A 22,092-nucleotide genomic window follows, 5' to 3' on the forward strand; every position below is an offset into this window, starting at 1 on the left:
TACTACTTCTGTGTGTTGGTTATGTGTCTATGTATGTTTTTACATTTAATATATATTCTTTATGCTTGTCTGCATAAGCATGGTCTTATTCAGAAATGGGTCAATAAGTAATAAATCCTAAACTGAAGACTTCAACTGCCATAGGAACCACTAAAAAATGGATTCTTGTCTTATCCAGTGAAAGAAACAACAATTATCAATTATTTTCTCCCTCTAGGAAACTCTTCAACCAGCACACCTGCACCTTGACTATATCCATTCAACACCTATACAGAGCTTTAGGGGAAAAATTGTCAGTCTCACTCAGTGCCTGTCATTAAATGCCAAGCCCAGATCTCCAAAGGCTTGGTATATTCTCTTACTCAAAATTCCCTCTTCCCCACACTTTCTGGTCAGCATCCATAGCAAGCCTGGAGAGTGGAGCTGTGAAACTGCTCTCACTTGTAAGTATAGGAGTAGGAAACTTTTAAAAAGGTCTTTGAAATTCCTGTTTAAAAATTAGTCCCTTTTCTCATGGAAATTATGTCTGATTCCATTGAAAACTCTGTGGCAGTAACCTGCACCTCTGTTCCCCTGCTAATTACCAAAATAAGAAGCCAATATTCATCCTCTCTGCAAGCTTATTCTAGCATTCAGCACATGGTTGGCTTTTGCCCAGAAAGAGGCATCAGCTCTGAGAGTTTTCTGAGTTTGTGGAGTTTGGCATGCCAGGGTCTCGGCGGAAGGACCCATGGTTCATCTCTGAGAGAAAAGAGGTGGCTTCTAAGTTGGGTTTTTTTTGAATTTGGATTTTTGCGTGGTTGTTGTTTAGAAAGAAGCAAACAAGTTTGAATGGCTTAGTGCTCAGAGACATCTTTGGAGATATTTGGGGAGGGAAAAAGGAAACCCCTTCCATATACTGAAGAGATAAGCAGAATAATCTGGGGTTAGTTGGTTTGTATCTGTCTTTTTTCATAGTTTCTAAATTAGCTACTAATGACTTAACAAGCCAGTACAACTTCAGCTGTATTTTAACCTTTAACTTTGCTGAACTAACCTTTATGATTTCTGTGTTACAGTCTGTGAAATCTGGGGCCAAGGCAGCTATTTTCCTTTTTGCTGGAATTTCCTTGGTGGTTTGAAAGCACCGCAAGGAACTTCACCCCTATGCTGTGCAGTTTTTGAATTTTGAGTTTGTTGGCAGTTATAAGAAATCAAAAGAAGATCTCATCTGGGGTTCCTCAAATGAAAATGTTTACTTCAAAATATTCACTGGTTTAAATGAAATCAGTAGCAAAATGTAGTGTTTCATTCAAAATGTTTTCTTTAGGATTTGAGCAGTGAGGCTTATTTTATAATACTAATATTAAAAGGATGTGATACATGAAAAATTTCTGAAAAGTAAACAAAACAGTTTTTTAAATGTCAAAGAAAGTGCCTTATTAAATGTTTGATAACATAGGGACTACTTTACTAATTTGCTACCAACAAGCTGCCTTTTTAATTGGGTGGAGGGAGAGTTTTAGCACCATATGTTCACTCAGCAGTTTTATGTTTTCAGAGCACAAACCTCTTTAACATCAGCAAGGCACTTCTTCCCACTCCTTTAGGCTGCCTGTTCCCTTGGGGTGCCATGGAGAGAGCAAACCACTGTGAAACCTCCCATGTAATTCAGAAAGAACATTTCTAACCAATACTAATGGATGGAGTAGTTTAATTACCATCTAACAATTCAAATGTGAAACAGTGCTTCATTCAGAGAAATTGTGATCTGTAAGTGAGTTTTTATACATATTTGTATTGCTCCAAAGCACTGTGCTGTATAAACGTTGGGGTGTGTGGAGGGGTCTGGGAAATAAGTGCAGACTTCCACGATTGATGTGCGCAGAAATCAATGGTTATGAGGCAGTAGATATCCAAAATGGTATGAGAGTCTGAAATGTTCAGAGGTTCCAGTGATTTTGAGTGTATTCTTCAGTGTTTGTGAACCTCTGAAAGCATCTCTTGAAGGGCTTTGCTGGACAGTAACAAACAAATATAACTGTAAGATGTGAATTAAGTCCTTTTAATTAGGAAACCTGTTGTCACAAAATTTTTATTGTGTTTCTATTGTGGGAAGTGAAGGCATTTTGAGTTTTCAGCTTTTTAGGTCATATGCAGAAGCAAGCCATTAGCTTGAATACTAGACCCTTGTCCAAGCAGGTATCTCCACTCATTTTCTGGGCTGTGTCTCGTGCACAAGGGAGTCATGATTATGGGAAGTCATATTTCTTGCCTAACTACCACTTAATAGGAGCCCAGGCTTTTTATTATATCCTCCCTCAACTGTGAAGTCTGTGTAGTGTCTAAAACAGCCTTGTATAAGGATTGAGTGATATATCAAGAGTATTTGAGGGAATACTTTTGTGCTCAGCCTCCACCTTTGCATACTTCCGAACAGCATCATGTATGGGAAGTGCAAACATGAGGGACTCTGTACTGGATTCTGTGTTTATTTCACAAACATGTTGAATTTCTACTGTGGCTTTGTTAATTTTTTGCAAGTAAGTGACTATTTAATTGTCTTTGGCTCTCCTGTAACTTTGAGTTTCTCTGAGTTGCTTAGGTTGCAACTGCGGCCTTCAACTACCTCAGCATTCAGACCAAAATTAGTATCAAAATACTAATCTATGCTTCTACTCCTTGTTTTTTGTAGTTTAAAAGAGGACATGAAAGAAAATAGGGAGCCCTCCTAGATGTTTCCTAGCCACTACAGCAGAAAAGCTCGGTCCACCCTCATCCCATGCACACCAAGAGCATTAACAACTTCAACCACAAGAAGTGGTCGAAAGCAACAGCTTTTGCTGCCACAATGAAACTACAGTTTGCACACAAGCCCTTTAAAAAGTTAGAAGTGGGAGGGAGGTAGTTAATGAACAAAGGGAGGGAAGGACCATTTTAGTGAATAGGATGATGATGTTGATTATTTGACAAGGGAAATTTGTCTTCTTTTGGTGTAGGACAAAAACCAAACAGTAAAATGAAGTAAAGCACAAGTAAGGCTTCCCAACCTGTTCTTAATTCTTGTGTGAGGTTTGAAGGAAACAGTTCTGAAGACCCAAGGATGTCAGGGTGCACTGCACAGGACATGCTAAGAGAGGCAACACTTCCACCCATGGCTCTAAAAACTTCTTAGCACTTCTAAATCCTGTTCTTAGGTTTACCTGTTTGCTGCTTCTGTGGCAGCAGACACAGCATGAGGCAACAAGGAGAAAACCTGCCCTGGTTTCAATGGATGGTCACTCACTGTGCAGAGCTGCTTTTACAGACATCGGGTCAGCAGATGCTGTAAGAGCAGCAGATCAATACCGAACATCCATAGTGTCAGCAGAGCTATGGACATGAAACCCATAATTCAAAAAACCTACTACCAAACCTGAAGCTCCAGCCAGCTTTACAGCTGTGATGACTTGAGAGTTTTATTCTGACAGATGCTGGAAACAATATTAACATGCAGAATGCATCCAAAACATTCTTTCAGACTTCTTTTGACAAGGTAAAACCAAAAGTATGATGTGTCAATTCAGGCTAAATGGCTCTGCATGAGTGTTCTGAACCACATCATCTTCCAGACTTGTTACTTTAGTTATGTGTTGAATGCTAGGAGAGGTGGTTTCCACTGTCATCCCAATCTGCCCGCTTATGCAGTTTTGTGTACTGTGTGGAGTAGGAAAAGGTATTTTTATGAAGAAGCTTTCATTGTAATTGATTTTGTGATTAAGTAGATATTAAAGGCAAAATACACACCTGTTACTGTGCAACTGGAATAATTTTTGACATGAATTCAAAAACTGTATAGTAAATTCAGGCTATTCAGGCAGTGCTGTTTGTAACAATGTGATTTTGGCATCTTTGCAGCAATCTTGTCCCCTGTCATGTTCAGCCAAGCTTCTGTTACAGCCAGCTCACACTGCGATATTTTGTGGGCACATGAATGATTTAGAAGTAACCTGCTTACTTGGTCTGTGATACAGAATAAATATAGACTCAATGGGCAATGGCTAGGAGGAGGCTGTACATGAGAAAGAACATTTGTAGGTTGTTTTTTTTTTCCCCTGCCAGTTCTCTAGAGGGATGTGAACATATTTTCTGAGTAAATATGTAATGCAACTCTGAAATACATTTTTTAAAAAAGCATAGAGGCAAGACCTAAATGGCCAAGCGCTCACTTATAATTCTGTCTTCTGCTCACATTAAGCCAGATAAATCTTTACTGTTCCCACTGGAATGACAGACCCTCCAGCTGAGGCACACCAGTGAAATGAGAGAGAAATGTGTGCCATTGAAGCCTTTCTTGTTCGCAGCTCGCTCTCTGAAGACCTGCCCTTTTGCATCCATCTCTATGCATCATGCTTGGAGAAACAGTATCTCTGCTTTAGGGCTGGGATTTGTGGAAACAGTGGAAATAGTATTAGATGCATGGAAACAGAAGAGGGGGAAATGCATATCATACCCATTTAGTAATGAGAGGGGGAGTCCTGTTTCTTTAGTAGCCTTTGCAAGGACCTGTTTTATTTGGGGCTTATGTTAAGTTTCTGCAGCTTTGCATACTCTATATGGGATAGTTTGAAAGAAGTTTTCCCTTATAACCAATACAATGTTGATGTAGATTTTTTTAAAAGGAGTATAAACCTATTTACCTGTTAGTGGAATAACTTTGGAAGAAAAAAAGAAGAATATCAGTTGAAGGAGATTACTAGGTTTCTTGAAGTAGCTGAGCTTCTGAACTACAGCCTGGTACCCTGCCAGGTGATAGCAGACCCCAAGAATAAATGAAATAAAAAGCATATGCAGTTGTGTTTGCTGTTTTGCTGACAGTGACTTCTTGACAGGTAAGCAATCCAGTGTGTTTACTTTCAGTTCAAGTTTGTTTTGTTTACATTGAGTACCATTGCTGCTGACTTCCAAGGAGGTGACACAAAGCAACAGGTTACAAAAATGCCATCAACATCCATTCTGACAGCATCCATGTCACAATACACAATGATGTACCGGAATTATACAAAGACCAAAAAAAAAAAGTATATAGCTAATTATTCTGACTAGAACTGAAACTGACAGCAAAAAAAGAAAAGAGCCCCCCACCCTGACCCCAAAGCTCCTGCAGGAATCCATACTGACACTTTGGCAACCTTGTAGCACTAAAGCAATAACCAGCCCTTCACATGCCAAAACCTTGTTTTTATAAAATCGTAATTTCCTGGTTTGGAGAAATAGTTACATCCATTAAAGCACCTTTTTTCCCCTCTTTCCTTTCTACACCTCCAACCTGAACCAGATTCATGTTTTTACACAGAGTTAATAACTATTAAAAATAATAAACAAATGAGGGGTATAGGCACCATAGACTGCTCGGACAGTTAAATGCTATGGTATTATATGCTAACGTATCCCAGCTTGAAACTCAGTTGCCCTGTGATTAGATTGATCTAAAACAGGAGCCTCATCAGTGGCATTACTGAAAAGGTTGGCAAAAAGAGCAGTCCCTCTGCTTAATTAGTAGCAGCACAGTCAAAAACCGAAACCACCCCATCTCTCAGTGTCGGCTGCCTGCTCCAGGCTTCATGGTTTGGATGTCTGCTCGTCAGTCCATTCCTCAGGTCTTGTGCTCCCCCCAGGCCCCACGTACATTAGTGCTGTAAGGAAACAGTCAAGTCCATGTACCCAGTAACCCCCCCCACCGCCCTCCCATTCCCTTTTCACAATCTCCAGATTTCTTCATGTATGTTCATGCCTCGCTATTCACTAATGAGGTATTATTAGATACTAACAATGCCTGCTCTCCTAGGGACGTTAGCACTGACCAGTGACACATGAAGAAAGCTCTTCAGTCAACCATTAAAAAAATATTGCACTTTCTTTAACCTTAAGCCCAACCTGCACAGCAAAAAAAATTATCAAAGAAATTAACCAAAAGTACCAAACAAAACCCCAATACTCTGGAGCAATCTATCTTATGCACATATAGTGTCTTTTCCTTCATGTTGTTTAGCTGAGTTTGGTCCAGTATTTAAAAAAAGTCCAGAAATGAAACAGTTCAAAAGACACCGCAGGCTTGTTAAGGCTTTGTCTCCCCAGTGCTTCAGAAAGGTAAAAGTTTCTTTTATTGTCTGTGTACTGCAAAGCAGCAATCTCTCATAGCACAACACCTGGCCGTTCAAACCATCAACAGAAAAAAAATCAGAAGCAAGGGAAGATGGGTGTGCTTCATGGTCTCACCTGGAACCGAACAAACAGAATGCTTTAGAAATAAGAAAAGAAGATAAATACAGTTCTTAGCATTTGTTTTTACTGACCCTCCATGCAGGCTGGGACTGCAGCCCACCAGTACAGGTAGCTGGGTTCTGAGACTCAGATTAGACAGTAAACTACCCAAACAAGTGAAGCAAATTTGGGTTCTTTTACAAACAGGGGAATGACATTCACAGAGGTTAATAATGGCACATGTGCAACACCACAGACATACAGAGGACATTGCTGGTGGTGGTGCCTTAGACTGGCTCTCCACCAGCTATTTGAGGAACCAGTTTGGGTTCAAAGTCTGCAACTTCCTGCTCCACCCAAAAGTGAATATTACAGTTATGGCTGGGTTACTGCTGCCACCTAATGAACCAAAGCTCAGTAGCTTGAAGAGCAGCGATGCACATCCTCACAGCTGGTCCCCAACAGCAAACCTCTCGCTACATCACAGCCTTGTGCTTTGCTCTGTAGCTGGGGACTGGGCTGGGCCAGTTGCACACTGCGGGCCAGGCACAGGGGCTCAGGGGAAAAGCAAGATGATCACTTCACTTATGCTACTCATAGTACCAATTTGAGACCCTGCTGGTTCCATGGTTCTAGATTTATGAAAAAAATTTCCCCAGCCTTTCACACCAGAGCTTTTTGGTTACCCTCTCACCCTCCAACAGAGCATCTCCAAAACTTTGCTGGCCTTGGTAACTTGGCACTTGGTTAAATGACTTCAGAATAATTGAAGATATTAAAAGTCCTGTCCTTTAGGCTTTGTAAGGAGTGTTAGGAGAAGTGGCAGGGAATGGTTAGATGGCTTACTCAGGAGTTCTGGATTCTCTTTTTCTTTGAACATTGAGTGAGCCCGTATACTCTCAGTGCTGTGGAAACTATAGGGGATTATTTGCTGTGACAGGCTACACCGATTTTCCTTGCACTCTCCATGTGAACATCAGAGGGGAATAAGTCTGGGAAAGCTCCTGGTACAAACACCTGTGATGCTGGCTGCTGCCAGCAGCTGGGATGCGAGGCTCTGGGCATGGAACAGGGCCAGGCTTGCCTGACTTACCACCTGTGACTCTGCACTAGGACTTGCTGACGTTCTCATATATGACATCGCTGATGCAGAACTGCTGCTTCTTCTTTTGCCACATCAGTTGCACACACTGGTGGATAAAAATGTACTGTTCCTGGGAAAAAGACCAAATGAGTGGGCATTTTTGCACCTCAGAAAGCGTGGCAAAAACCCAAACAGTGAAACAGTTTGATAGTTCACAGTTTGATAGCCTGCACAGCTCCATCTCTCCCACGATGTACAGTGAATTATCAGCTCCCAAAATAATAGCCCACAATTGTTACAGATAGCAGCGGGGGAAGCATGAAATCCACCTGGCACCATAATCACTTATTAATAACCTGAATGATGACAGAAGAGTTGAACCTGAGCTAAGGTGGGTGTACTTTACATTGTCTAAAAACAAATGAATTCCAATAATTGCATCCATGCCACATATGCATCTGAAATATTTTAATGAGGTTCATGTTCCTTAGTGTTTTTCTTTCCCAAAAGAAAAGAGAAAACTTGATTTTGTCCACAGAGCAGTTAATTATTTGGGGAGTTAACCTCTGTGCAGGTGACTATACTTACTATAAGTAAGTTGGGTCAATCGCTTGCACCACTGTATTTGTGGAAAGGTTTTTGTGCAACAAGAGCATGGTTATCTTGGTTACATTTTGGTTACAGACTGACTTTTCTTAGCATTATCATTAGACAGATTAAACACTGTAATTCAATTCAGAATAACCTTAATTGATGAGTTTTTGATTTCAAAGAGAGAGAAGGCAAATCCTGATATATCCTTATGCTAACCTTTATGTAATTGAGGCACAGGGAGCAAGTGGATCTCAAGCAAAAACAACTGTTTCAAACCCCAAGTCTGGATTTCAGTCTCTGTCCCCAGTGGCCTACTGATGCCAGAGGTATCAGTATGAGTTTGAAGCATGTTTCAGACCACAGAAATGTCAGGATTTCCTCAGCCCTGCTAATTTGGAGTCACTATTTCAATTCATGGTATTCTTCATTCTCATCCCCCTTTTGGGCCTGTGCCATTTGTTTTTTTTTTTTTAATGTACTCGTTGAGACATTGCCAAGTTTCCAGCATACAAGGCAACATGAACTCAGATCAGCTGTCGGTGGTTTCAGATTTTGTAAGAAAAGACTTTTCAGTGGCCTCTGTACCTGAGTGTCAGTGCCACCTAGTGACCTCTAAGGCCAGGCTTGGCCCCTGCCTGGAGCAGCAGAAGCTCAGCAACTGCCCTTGACATCAGCCCCAGGCAGGGAATGAGGTTGTATATGGGAAAAAAAAACCCTCTACAACCAAAAAAACCCAACAGAAAACCACATCCCTTCTAGAATGATTAACACAGTTGAAGTTGTGTTAATTATCAGGATTTTTTATCTGCTTTTTACACATGGATCTGCCTTCGGTTTAACACACTGAATTGTGATGAAAAGTGGCAGTTTGATAGGAATGATCCAGAATGGACTAAGAATAATGAACTTTTTCATCTCCGGATGCTACTTATTGTCACTGCAGGTTTTCTTCCTCCTCTCCTCTCCCTGATAAAACTTTGCTTTGCTCTGGATTCAACAATCCTTGGTAACAAACTATCTGCCAGACCTAGCCTGAAAACAGTGATGGTGTCACTTCCAACTGTATGGAGGTTGCCAGCTTATAACTATGTCAAACCTTGTACTGTGCCAAACTAGGGAAGAGTGCAACAGGCATAAAATCCTTCCCTCATGACTAGGGGAACTGGGAAAGTTTCAGATGTGTAAAAGACTCTGTTTTGAAAAAAGAGTTTGTGATTTTTTTTCCCCAGTACATTTTTCCAAAACAGAAAAATAACTACCCAGTAGATATTTGGTTAGGGAGGAGGGTGTCTGGCAGACTCGAAGTCTTTCTTTTCTGTTTTGCTTGTGTTTTGGATTTCCATTGTGTAATTGAAATCCTGTGCTTGGCTAGATGATACCAACATGATACTTGAACAAGGCTACCTGATATCATTTCATGAGCTATTAATTCCCTCAGCAAGCTCCATTCTTTTCAATGTGGTTTGAAAATTTCATATGTTAATCATTTCTAATGCATTGTTTGCATATTAATTTCACAGAAGATGAGAATAACTCATCCCCTCTGGAAGATATCGTTGAGATTGCAGATATATTATCAGACCCACTTATGCAGCAGACTAATAACGCGACAATATTAAAACAAAGATGAAAACTTAATTATGTCTGTTCATAGCCATTTTGTTGAGTGTTCAGGGATATAAACACACTAAGAGGAGTATGAAATGGACATGACAATACTTTCACAATGTTGAAGTAAACTGATGTTACCTCTGTCTGCACCATGGACATTCTGTAGGAGCGCATGTCGGACACCAGGCCCAATATATCGACGAACTCATGGTCACGAATGTGCTGTAAGAGCCGATCCAGGGCTATGAAGGTTCCTGTTCGTCCCACTCCAGCACTGCAAGACACAGAGATATGCATAGCGTGCATCTCAGTTCAGGCTTTTCTGAAGGAGACACACAGGACAATCAGTGGCACTGCATAAAGCAGGAGTCCTGCAGCTGTGGTAATCAGACAGAGCAAATCGGAGGTCAGGCAGGCTGGTTAACCTGTTGGATTTAATGCCATGCAATCCATCTCTGATTGATTCAGCAGAGTTCAGGGGTGGGTGGCTCTGCAAATATTTCACCTTTTCATACTACTCCACGCATTTACACATAGAATGTGCATGTAATGTGTATGAGAACGTGCATTCATCGACCCTTAGCTGTCAGCTCCTCTTGCTTTCACTGCTACCCTCACAGATTTCACGAGACCCCTCTAACTTCGGAGGCTGTAGCCAGAAGTGCAGAGATCTGCTTGGCAGCGACTGCTGCACAAATGCAGCGGAGGTTGAACCTGCAGGACTTCCACAGCTCTCCACACTGTAAAGCTCTTGGCTTGCACAGGCACTGCACTACTGCACTTCATCCTCACAGGACAAACCACCTAGAAGAGTCTACACTCCAGGTTCTGACTTAGGAGAGAAATAGCAACCACCCAGCTGAAAATCTTCATTCCCTCAAGGGGAAGCTTCGTGACTAGAAAAAAGACATACTGCTTTCATTTAGAGATTCTTATGTGTGTATGATTCTTTTCATTGTGATTTCATGTGTAATGTTTAAATCTGATTTCACTGACTGTAGCTTTAGAGGTTTTATAGTTTAACACATCATTCCAACACCATACCTACTAGTGTGTATCTTGGCAAAAGTTCTTTTTCTGCCTTGTGATATTTTTTCTGAAAAGCCTTGAAAGTATTTGCAATAATATTTAACAGTTCATCTCAACACAGTTCAACATAACTGTCACAAAACAGGTTTGGGGTTTTTTTGCTTGTGTTGTGTTACTTTCTTGAATAAGATGAATACAACAGAACTTTGATGTATTCATCTGACAGATCCATTAACTTCATAGATTCATTCTGTGCCTTCTTTAGCATTTGAGAACAATTGCTGCAGGAGTTGATCAATACTTTTTTTTTCTTTCCCCACACTAATTTCATACCATTGCTACTTTTATTCTATGTGGTCAGTAAGACATACAATATAGCCTAAAAATACTATCTAGAAATATCTCTCTTTGCTGCTCTAAGCATCCTAATTAAAAAGAAAATACTACAGTTGTTACCCAGCTCTCTGATACTTGCTTCTGTTCTTTCCCAAAACAATTACGTAGTATAAATGGGGGTTGATTTTGTAATGTAAATATCTCCCCCGACTTACAGGCACTTTTCTCCCAGGACAATATCCCCAGTGAAATTCTCTGTGAAGCTACAGGGGAGAACTGCATGATTTGCTGCACTTAAAAATGCTGCAGTTGTTTGCCTTCCAGTAGAACGTTAAGTGCCATATCTAGAAACTAGAAATGATATTACTACACAAGACTGTTTTCTGAGAAGGAAAGTGTGTGAAGTGCTGGGAACAGACAGTCAGTACTGACCATCGCATCACCACCAGGAAAGACAGTTCTGGTAGGTGCTGACTCATTGTGCAGCAATGTAACTCTTGTCTCTGGGGTGGGCATTGCAAGCCTGGACTTCCATTAGAAGTATGTCACCATAATGTACACATATTCATCCACTAAAAACATCTATTTATGTATTTCTAAGAAACTTGTTTTGAGTAGCTCTCCCATGAGGAGCTACAAAGAGCTTTGAAGTCAGCTGGGAAATTTGCGTGAGGAACAAATCTTGTATGATATCACCACTAACAGGGCAGCTGCCCACAGAGAGGACAAATAAATGAGCATCTTAATAAAACACCAGATGACATGCAGGAGAGAAATCTGACAGTACATAAAACAGCCATCCTCAAAAAAAATCAGAAAGAAACCCACATAACTGTTAACATGGGATACTGGTATTATTGTTGGCCCACTGAATGTTCCAAAAGCTGAATGACCAGAGGAGGAGGATCTCCATCTGCAGGGGAGCAGCACTCTGCAGCACCTGCTGGTTGTACTGCACTGTCTGTATCACAAAGGGGTGGAAATGAGAGAGCAGGGGCAGGCTCTGAGCTGGTGTAAATCAGGATCATCTGCTAGGCCTCCTGAAACCATTTGTGGATAACACCCAAAGAAATGACTCTCCTCAGAACGAAATGCCTTAGTGCCAGGCTGAAATTCCAGCTCCTCTGCAATCAAAGCAGGGGACCAATTCTATACCCGTAACATGAGAGATAACCGTCTTCAGTTAACGCGTGAGTGGAACCCAAAAATCTCTCCTTCTAATCACTTTCCAACCTATTTAATGTAACAACTTCTAGTTCTCCATTTCCTTGAAGCATTTACCTGCAGTGTATGATCATGGGGCCTTTAGTCTTTGATGATTTCTGCCTGACCATCTGTACAAACTGGAGAATGCTTTCGGCAGCGTTGGTCGTGGGCACACCATGATCTGGCCAGGCAGTGTAGTTAAAATGCATCACGTCTTGCACCTCATCAGCCTAATGGAAGAAGCAGAAGAGCAGCATGTTCACAGGAGTTTTAACAGTGCAGTCCCTCTCAGTCGCACTGAGAGCTTTTTGTCATTTTGTGGTGTTTTTTTCCCTCAAATACAGCCTAAGAAAGTGAAGTCAGCCAAAAATGTGGCAAAGAATGTACATGGCATTTGATTAAAAAGATGAGGGGATAGCAGCTCATTATAAACAAAGTGGGATGAATTTCTTGTTTCTGGGTTTGGAAATTGGATTTTGCTTTTCTCTCCAAGGTGGTTCCATTTTATTTTGCTTTTAAATCAAGAACTGTTGCATTTTTCAAGTTTGGACTTTCTTCCTCTTCCATTCCTTCTCCTTTTCTCATTTTGCCAGAGATAAAGAACAATGCTGTTTACAAACAATCAATACTGGACTCTCTAGAGTTTTTCTTTTGAAGTTTTAAAGAAAAAAAAAAAAAGGAAGAGAAAACTATTACAGGGGGAGAAGACCCATTTAGGAAAATACTCATTATAATAAAAAACTTCTCTAATGTTAAAAATTCTAACTGGCTCTAAACTAAATAAGATCCTCAACACAAGACATTCTGTCTTTGAGCCTTTAAGGAACTTAAGACATGGTGAGGGATGGAGAGCTGTCCTCACCAAAAGCCGTATCAATGACTTCGGTTTTTCCGTTCTGGGTCAGGCTAAATCTCCCTACTCCCTAACCTCTTTCCAGTCACAGAGAACAGCTGATCCTTAGGCAAAGGATATCAAAAAATGAGATCAGAAGGTGCCCTGGGTTTGGTAAAGGACAGTTTACCTCAACTGCAAACCACAGTCTTTTCTTTTCACTTGACCCCAACACCGTGGTTTACATATTTGCACTCCTGGGCAGCCCCCTGTGCACACTTTGGAACACAGTAAGGTAAGGCTGGGCAGGACTAAGTCCTGGACCAATGTGGAATTGCCAGTGCACAGCTTTTCCCACATCCCCTCCATATTCCTGACCTTTCCTTCATGAGCTGGTGCTGGCAATGAGCTGATGCAGGAAACAAGGGTGGTAATGCTTGAAAGTCTGGAGAGCTTTAATTTGGAAATTGCATGCTCTCACATGTGCTTCCATACTTTATAGGAAGACATGATTATTGCAGAATTGCCCTTTAGAAAAATATTTTCAATTTCTGCATTGGTATTTTCAAGTTTAAAAGAATAATTTATAGTAAGAAGGTGTGCCTGAGATACAGAAAAGAAGAAACTCACATATTTGTTGTCACTAATTATCGGCACCATAGAAGTGTCCAGAGCTCTGGAACTGCTTTTGTTTCAGTTTTGCACTGTGCTGAGGAATTCATGGAGACAACAATTTTAGGGGAAAGTTTTGTGATTTGGTCATCTACCTATGTGGAGTGAGTCAGTACATCAGTCTCTTTTGGGTATTTCCCACTGAATGCCAGAAATGGACAAAAGTTAAGGAAAGGCTGGACCAAAATTACTCCTTTGGCAGGACCATGCCAAGTGTTTCACTTACATAGCTAATTCGGAAACTCCTATAAACCCAGTCTGTGTGCTCTTCCTCGCTCAGCATCTCCACTGTGATATCCCCGTATGCAACAGGATCTTCTGTAAAAGGCCAGTAATGATCACACTTCACCTGAAAGGGACGTACATCCATACATAGTTGTACTTATATAAATATACACATACATAAAGAAGTGCAATCAAAAGTACACAGATCCTCTGCTTAAGAAATGCCTACAGCATTGTTCACATTATGCTGCAATAAGAGGTAGTTTATCCTGCAATGCCTTCCAGTCTGACCATTCCTATTTGTGTAACTGGCCATCAGCTATACATTGGTTTTCCAGAGGGCAGCATTAGTACAATGAAGAAAGAAAAACCAGTGTCATTGTAGAGGGTTATTTTTCCTAATACATTAGAAAAAATGAAACAAAACATAGGGAATGAGAATGTGCATACATATTATATATATTCTATTATATTCCGAATATTTCTATTATAACATCATGGAAAAATATAAAGCATTGTCCTTGAATTTTATCAGTATTTAAACTTTAAAAGAGCAGAATCACAGAATGCCTGAGGTTAGAAGGGATTCCTGGAGGCCATCTCATCCAAATGCCTCACTGCTCAAGCAGTGTCACCTAGAGCCAGCTGCTTAAGACCATGTCCAGATGGCTTTGGAATATCTCCAAGGATGGAGACTCCACATGCTCTGGGCAACCTGTGCCAGTGCTCAGTCAACCTCACAGTAAATAAGTGTTCCCTGATTTCAGATAGAATTTAATGTGTTTTCTTAATTTGTGCCCATCAACTCTTGACCTGTCACTGGCACCTTGTCTCCACTACCTTCCATCAGGTATTTATACACAGTGACAAGATCCCCTGAGCCTTCTCTTTTCTGGGGTGAGGAGTCCCAGCTCTCTCAGCCTCTCCTCATGTAAGAGAAGAGGCTTCATAAGGTCAGGGAAGGTCACAGGAAGGTCAAATAAGGTCAAGGAAGGTTAAAAAGGGTTAAAGAAGGTCAGAATAGTCCAAGAAAGTCAGGGGAGGTCAGGAAAGGTCAATGACATCCAGGAAAGGTCAAAGAAGATCAAAGAAGGTTAGAAAAATTAAAAGAATGTCTGGGAAGGTCTGGGAAGGTCAAAGAAGGTCCTGGAATGCCTGCCATAAGGGAAGTGCCATTCTAGGTCAGGTTGTGATACTGCCTTATGATCAGAAAACAGTGCAAAGACATTCACCAGAAAATAATGTCATTTTCAGAGTATTTTCTTTTACACTACATACAAGATTTTATTACATACCCGTCTTTTCTCATTGCACTGAGTGAGCATAACAATAATCTGAGATTTTTGCTGGAGAACCATCTTCCAAAAATCATTCCTAGTTTCTGGCAGTGGTCCTTGGGTTGCAATGTATTCCTGGGGTGAATTATAACCCTAAGAAACAAAGAGATAGGTGCTTTTTATCAACAATGATTTCTGCTTCAGAACATGTATTTTTCTCTGGCATTCTATTTTTAGCTTGTTTATGTTCAATTTGAAATTCTAAAAGTGATTTCTAATATAAAGAAACTATTTTATGATCTTTTGTATTTATTTCTGTGGTGACAACTTTTGCCAGATTTTGGTGCTTCTGAAGTGTAAGCAATCTAGAATGAAGGACAGAAGATGAAATGGTTACTATACAAATCATTTGCCCAGGGAGCAGAAAAGGCAACATTAAAAAAGCAAGTAATAAGAACCCTAAACCAAAGTTTCAGGTTCTTCCAAATCATGTAATTTTAAGGTTTGTTTAGATACAGGCATAAACCCAGTTACATATGCTCAGCCTGCTCATCCCAAGCAGTGCCTGTGGTGATTTTCAGTCCCTAGTGTAAATGGAAGGTACCAATGAAAGCATGTGCTTATGTCATAAGGACTTGAAATAATAAAATATTAATTAGAACTCTGCTTAAAATAATAGAGAACACGCTGAGCCAGCACTCTTAACAGATACTCAAATGTTTTATACCCATGTGTTCCTTTTCCTATCCCTATCAGCATGCTTTTAGTTGGAAAGATTCCTTCCATGCTCCAAAACCAAAAGACTGTTATTAAGACTATAATAAAAAGACTGTTATAATAAAAGAATGACCATTTTGGCATTGACTATAACCATATATGCTGAGATTGTATTATCAAAACTGCATTTGGAAATTTTTTTTACATCCCTAGTAGGAGCAAAAAATACATACAACACACAGCATGATCCCATTCCGAGCAAATTGGACAATTTCTGTGCCACCATAGTATGCATACAGTAAAATTATTTGTGATTTGGGAGCACTTTCCACAAACAGCTTCTTCCAGACATCATTACAAGTCAGCTCAGTCTGAGTTTTTGCACTACACAGAATTTATTGCTGTTTGTCTGCATGGGCTCTGTCTGACCTAAACGTCAAATCCCTCTGTTAGCAGAGGGACACAGATTCCCCCTGGTTTATGTGTTTGGAGGCAGTGGAGAAGTGATCCTCAGGAAAAGCTAAGCATTAAGATGACATGTCTGTCCCAGTTTCTATGGTCAGCTTTGTGCTATAAGTAGTACTAAAGAGATGTAAAGCAGAACTGAACATCCAAAAGGGAGCGCTTCTTAAAATCCTATAATCCATAATCCCACGTCATAGAAGTTTCTTGCGTTGTTCACGATGCTTTTGAATGCTGGAACATTTTTCTTTCTTGATTCTCTGCGAGCTCAGGCACTTGCAGCCTGAGTGCTCAAGGTCATGCAAGGTCATGCTCTTGGCACATAGAAGCCAAGTACAGGCAATTTGCTCAACAGTCCAGATATGGGCACAGTGCCACAGTGACAGAGAAGTGGCTTCACTGACTCATCCAAGGCCTCCTCCCTTTTCTATAATGCTGATTCAGCTCTCTTCAGGGCCCCAGCTCTGCCTTCCATTCATGGCAGCAGTGCAGAAATGCTCATCTGTCTGTGGTCCCCAAGTAGAAGACCTTTTTCTAAGTGGATGCTGTAGTGCTCTACCTCCTCTCCATGCAGAGGAACACAGTGGATATTGCTCTCCAGCTTACACAGGGCCACAGTACGGGAGGATAACAGGGGGGCAAACCTTTGTGGCACTGGCGGGGTAAGCCTAAGTGACTGCACAGGTGAGAGCTGAAAAAGCTGATGAGGTTTCAGGCAACCCCTCAGTGTCAAAATGTTTGGCTACAGCTCTGTGTACACTTTAATTATCCCACAGCTGTGGGTGCTACTCCCTGGTAAGTGGCTGCTCTCTGCCAGGCGGAGGGAGGCCCTCTGGGAGCACCACAGATGAGGCACAAAGCAGAAATTCTCTCCATGCACCATCTGGGCTCTCTGCATTTTGTCAGTTGTGGAGTGTTAACTCTTTTACCGTGTGCTGTAGAAATGTAGAAAAATATCTCATTTGAAAGTTTATGTTTTTGTTAGCTGTCTTAAAAGGCCACTAAATCACTTAACATTTCCTCCCCATTTCCCCATCAGTCCAATCTAGGTTTCACAAAGCTCACACAGTGCTACTGTGGCAAAATTTGTCAAAGTCTTCCCTTCTGCCACCATTTTTTTTCTTTTATTGGTGGCTGACATAACACAGAGTTCCCTGTAGGAAAAATATTGGAAGCTGAAGGCGATGCTGAGAACATTCCAGGAGTTACTGTGCTATCAGGGGGCACACTGCTGTGCACGACACTTAACTTTACACTGACCAAATCTCTGTACTCACAGGAATATAGTTGGCATTAATGTAATCAGATCCCTCTTCTTCATTCATTGAGACTAACCGGACACGACTAAAATCATCTGTAAAAGGAAAAAACCCAAAACTTTTTCTCTCAAACATGGCACTCATTCCCAACCAGGCAAAATTAAAATCAATCCTATAGAAAATGCAAAAAAAAAAAATCTATTAAAAAATAGAAAATGCTCAGATTTACCAAGAGAGCAATATTTGACTCAGCAAACACTACATGGACACACCATCACTACTGTTCTGCAAACCACACCATCCAAGTGCCACCCCTTAGGTTTCATTACAATCACAAGAGAAAAATAGTAACGCTACTAAGTAGCACAAAAAACCTCATGTTTCTCACCCCCAAACTCTTGAGATAAACATCCCCAGAAAGCTATGTCTGTTCAAAGCTAACAAAAACCATCTCTTGCCTGGTTCTCTGTAAGAGCAGATTTTTAGAACAGATTTTTATCAGTCAGAAAATTTGTCCTGATTTTCCAATTTTCTTATTAAAACTCTTTTTTCCCTCACTAGGGATGTCAGTAGGATTTAGTAGGCATTGTACTTACATGGCAGGATATTTGTGTAGCGATTTTTACAGCGATTCATGGGAAGATCAGCAGCAAAGTGGGGTATGTCAAGCCCAATCAATTTTAGCTCCTGGGGTAACAGAAATGCCAAGGTCAAACTCACAAACACTCAAAAAATAGTTATTTGTGAAGCAATTACTTGTGGCAGGTACCAGAGAGAAAATGTTTATGAATCACTTTATAAACTGACATCAGGACTATACTGACTTTCCTTACCTGATGTCTCCGAGCTGGGCTCCAATCAACTGGAGAGCAATGCTGGACTCTCCTGCTGAATGCTGCCAACACACTGTTGCCTTCCAGGCTGTGACTGCAGACTGTTCCTCTCTACCCACATTTAATTAACCAAAAATAGTGTCAAACCAGGAGGTTTTTAAGTTACTTCTGTAGTGGTCATCTGCCCCACTTAAAGGGGTTTCTTCAAGTCCTCAAATGGCTTTTAATCTTGGGGGAATGCTTGGAAGATCTTTCTAGTCATTACCTTCAGTAGTTACATTTAATATATATTGCATTAGAAGTTTCACTGCCAGCCATCTCAATACCCTGAGAATCCTCCCCACTCCCTTTCCATGTTTAAATCTTTGGAAGACAGCCCAAGGATAGGATTTTTTTTAGATTTATACTACTAAATTGACTTTAAATTCTGGGTTATTAAGAGAATGCACCTGAACTTGTCTTAGAGAGATATCCTTGCTTTTACAGAGACTTTTGATACTGCTTTCTCATTCCAATGCTTCCTCTTAAATGAAGGGCTTTTAAGACATAAAATAAAGACATTAAAATCCCATACTGAATTCAGGTTACCAGCACATCTTAAAGCAAGTGTGTTGTTCTGACAATTATCTTGAATTGATTGTGATGAGCCACTCAAATCTGTTTACTAAATGCAGGCTTTAGCAACACCAACATCCACTTTTAAATTCTGCAGAAGTGGACGTGAAGCTGACCCACCCAGCAACAGCTCACATCAATCAACACAGAGCACAGGAACACACCACACAGACTTAATATCTTGAAAAAGCTGATCTGGGCATGGCAAGTAGCAGAGGGCAGAATCCACAGAGATTTACCTCAAATTGCAGAGAAAATTTGTAATCTGAATCTTTGGCCATATCCTTGATGTATCCATCAAAATCATCCAGCTGAACAGGGCTTTGAAGGAAAAATACACAGAAATTAAGTTAAAATTTTCCAATGTTTGAAGTACCTTTCATTTCTGTTTCCCCCAGAATAGTGTAACTCTTGGGGATGGTCCTGTGCAGGGTTAAGAGCTGGACTCAGTGATCCTTGTGGGTCCCTTCCAACTCAGCATATTCTGTGATTCTCAAGTCATAAATATGTATTTGCAACTATTAATGCTAGAAAGCAACAAGAAAGAGCAACCTTGTGGTTCAGGGCCACAAAATGTGGGTGTACTGCTCATTACCTGTATCATAACATAACAGCACCAGAAAGAGAGGCTAAGAGAGGGGTACTGATCCCTCTGAGTGTGCTCAATGCTGCAGCTGCCAGTGCTGATGATAGTAAGCACCCTGGTTTGAGGGATTGGACTTGTTCTACCTGCAGGAAACCACTGGTCTGAATGGCCCATGCACCCTTCCATCCAGGATCCATTGCAGACCCACTGTCAGTGCCATCCCACCCATGTGCTTCTGGCACCAGAGCAGCTGCTACTTCATCTAAGTTGCCTCTTGTGCTGTGAGAAATGTTGCTTTCAGATAATTTCACTTCTGGAAGAGACACTTTTAAAACTCATCTGAGCTTTGCTTATGCAGAGAAATTGATTTCATATTTAGGCTTTGATTTTTTTAGATGGTCCACCAAAAAAAATTCCCCTAAATCATCATTTTGGATGCCACTGTCCTGAGTGCTTTCTTTGCTGGCTTCAAGAGCTATACACATTTCTCATCAGAAGTCAATTTCTCAAAGAGATATGGTGGCTAAAAAAAGAAGCATATAACTATAGAAAATCATGGAGAGCTTCAGCAGGTATGAACTAGCCTTGATTTAATGACTCCCATCATTCTACACACTATTTCACGAGGTGGGATTTATCTGTTAGTAGAGGCACAGCCTCTGAACATAACGCAAAAATAATTAGACTGACACTCTGAACAACGAAACACAGGTAAACAGCTTCCCTCACCTAATTATCATGCTCTAATTTACAAGCTACTGAAGCATGTACACAGTAATCTTCTCATTTACTTTGAAGCAATATGCCCAAAGGAACCTGTCTTATCACCACTTAATTACTCCTGTTTACCCGTTAGCATTAATGACCTAATGTTCTAGCAACAACTGTAATGAGAGCCTGATGTCAAGAGGGAAATATCAGTAGAAATAAATCCATCCCAGTTTTCCACCCTTTGTCATTTTTAACTAAGGATAAGCTCTGTTGAAATCACTAAGTTGAAAAATTGATCTTTTCCCTGATGACTAATTTTCTTCCAGTAAGGAGATGTTTTACTACAATCTGTTGAGAAGAATTGCTTTTGTCCAATTACTGTTTGTTTTCTGCCTACAGATATTTCTCTCAGGATATGTTTATCTAGAAGTTTTTTATATCTGTAACTGCAATACCACTATGACATGTACTCCATAATGCATATTTAGTCTAAGTCTTACTCCTTTAAATATCAAAGAAGTTACATACTTGGTCAGCTTTCTCTTCTTTAAACCATTTTTACTCCTGTAAAAAGAAAAAAAAAAAACAAAACAGAGGTGTTTTTCATTCATTAAACTAATATCTTTATTCAAAGATAATACTGATTTAAGAATGTATGCTTCCTGCTCACCACCATACTCAGGAGGAGATTGGTGATAATAACTTGGACAATTTCAAGCTGATAGCAAAATTTCTGTTGACTCCAATGTGATGCATTTTCCATTCCATGGCTCTGAGAATGTGAAAAGAAAAACCCTCGGGAAAAGGAAAACCTGTGTCCTCTATAAATCCTGATCCCAGAGTGTTGTTGGTTTGGGTAGGCTGAGCCCAGTCGAGCTTGGCAGGGGGCTGTGCTGCTGGGGGGAACACCACAGTGTCTCCTGGGCTGCTCTGCTCAGTCTCGAGTGGGCTGGGAAACTGGATGTCAACACTATAGAGCAACTGGGAATGAGAAGCATCTGTTGGGTGTAAAGGGAGAAGATCACCATTTGCAAACTTAAGAAAGGATGAAGAAGAAAAGAAAGGGCCTATTTTATAACCTGCTTATGATGGTCAATGAAGACAATGGCAGATATCCTACTGACCTCAGTGGGACTCAAGCTTAAAACTTAGATAATTTTAATCAACTTTTAACAGCTAGAGATAATTATGCCAGTCATGTAATACAGTCTGTACATGATTTATAAGTGATATAATTCACTAGCAACAGTTATGAGCAAATTTTTCAATGTGTTAAGCAGTACATCCCAAAGGTTGGGACTTAAGAACTGCACTACACTAACTACCACCATATGGTTTTTTGGAGGGGGGTATGTGTGTTCATTTCAGTTTTGCCACAAAAAAGTTAAGCAATCAATCAGCTTAAATACACAAAGTAAGCTCACTAGAATAAAAACCTGATCTCCTTTGTTAAATCAGCAACAGACTATAAACAGATACTTGCTTATTTAAAAGAATTTTAGTAGTGTCATTTTTTTTCTTACTGGTCATTACACGATAGCTGTTCATTTTTTACTTTATAATAATGTTATTTTTATATATGAAAAAATATATATCATATATATGATATGAAAATGACTTCTAGATAATTTGGTTCATAGCTTCAATTAGTAAATTAAAGGAGAAGGCATTTAAATTCAAATCAGTGAAAATATACAGAAAGAAATATTAAGAAGTGGAGTATTTTTATTTTTCTATCCCACTAAGTTTAGAAGTTAAATTAAAAAGCAATAAAATATGAATTTCCAAAATTAAGTTTTAAAAAATAATCAGTTTCTGGAG

General features: G+C 40.2%; 1 protein-coding gene across 2 annotated transcripts in view; it reads right to left on the bottom strand.

The window, feature by feature from the left end:
* Positions 1-4,851: 4,851 nt before the first annotated feature.
* PTPRO (protein tyrosine phosphatase receptor type O) overlaps positions 4,852-22,092 on the bottom strand; it is a 152,077-nt gene continuing 134,836 nt past the window's right edge. For both annotated transcript variants that reach the window (XM_050323351.1, XM_050323350.1), the window contains 10 exons: positions 20,800-20,835; positions 19,214-19,295; positions 18,123-18,213; positions 17,545-17,621; positions 15,107-15,241; positions 13,813-13,935; positions 12,158-12,312; positions 9,650-9,785; positions 7,316-7,436; positions 4,852-6,237 (listed from right to left, as the gene is read on the bottom strand). In XM_050323351.1, the coding sequence (XP_050179308.1) occupies positions 7,332-7,436; positions 9,650-9,785; positions 12,158-12,312; positions 13,813-13,935; positions 15,107-15,241; positions 17,545-17,621; positions 18,123-18,213; positions 19,214-19,295; positions 20,800-20,835 (940 nt within the window). In that variant the 3' untranslated portion in view covers positions 4,852-6,237; positions 7,316-7,331. The remainder of the gene's footprint in view (positions 6,238-7,315; positions 7,437-9,649; positions 9,786-12,157; positions 12,313-13,812; positions 13,936-15,106; positions 15,242-17,544; positions 17,622-18,122; positions 18,214-19,213; positions 19,296-20,799; positions 20,836-22,092) is intronic.

This window comes from Myiozetetes cayanensis, unplaced genomic scaffold (genome assembly GCF_022539395.1).
Source record: "Myiozetetes cayanensis isolate MyiCay16 unplaced genomic scaffold, myiCay2020 scf3, whole genome shotgun sequence".
Taxonomy (NCBI): Eukaryota; Metazoa; Chordata; class Aves; order Passeriformes; family Tyrannidae; genus Myiozetetes; species Myiozetetes cayanensis.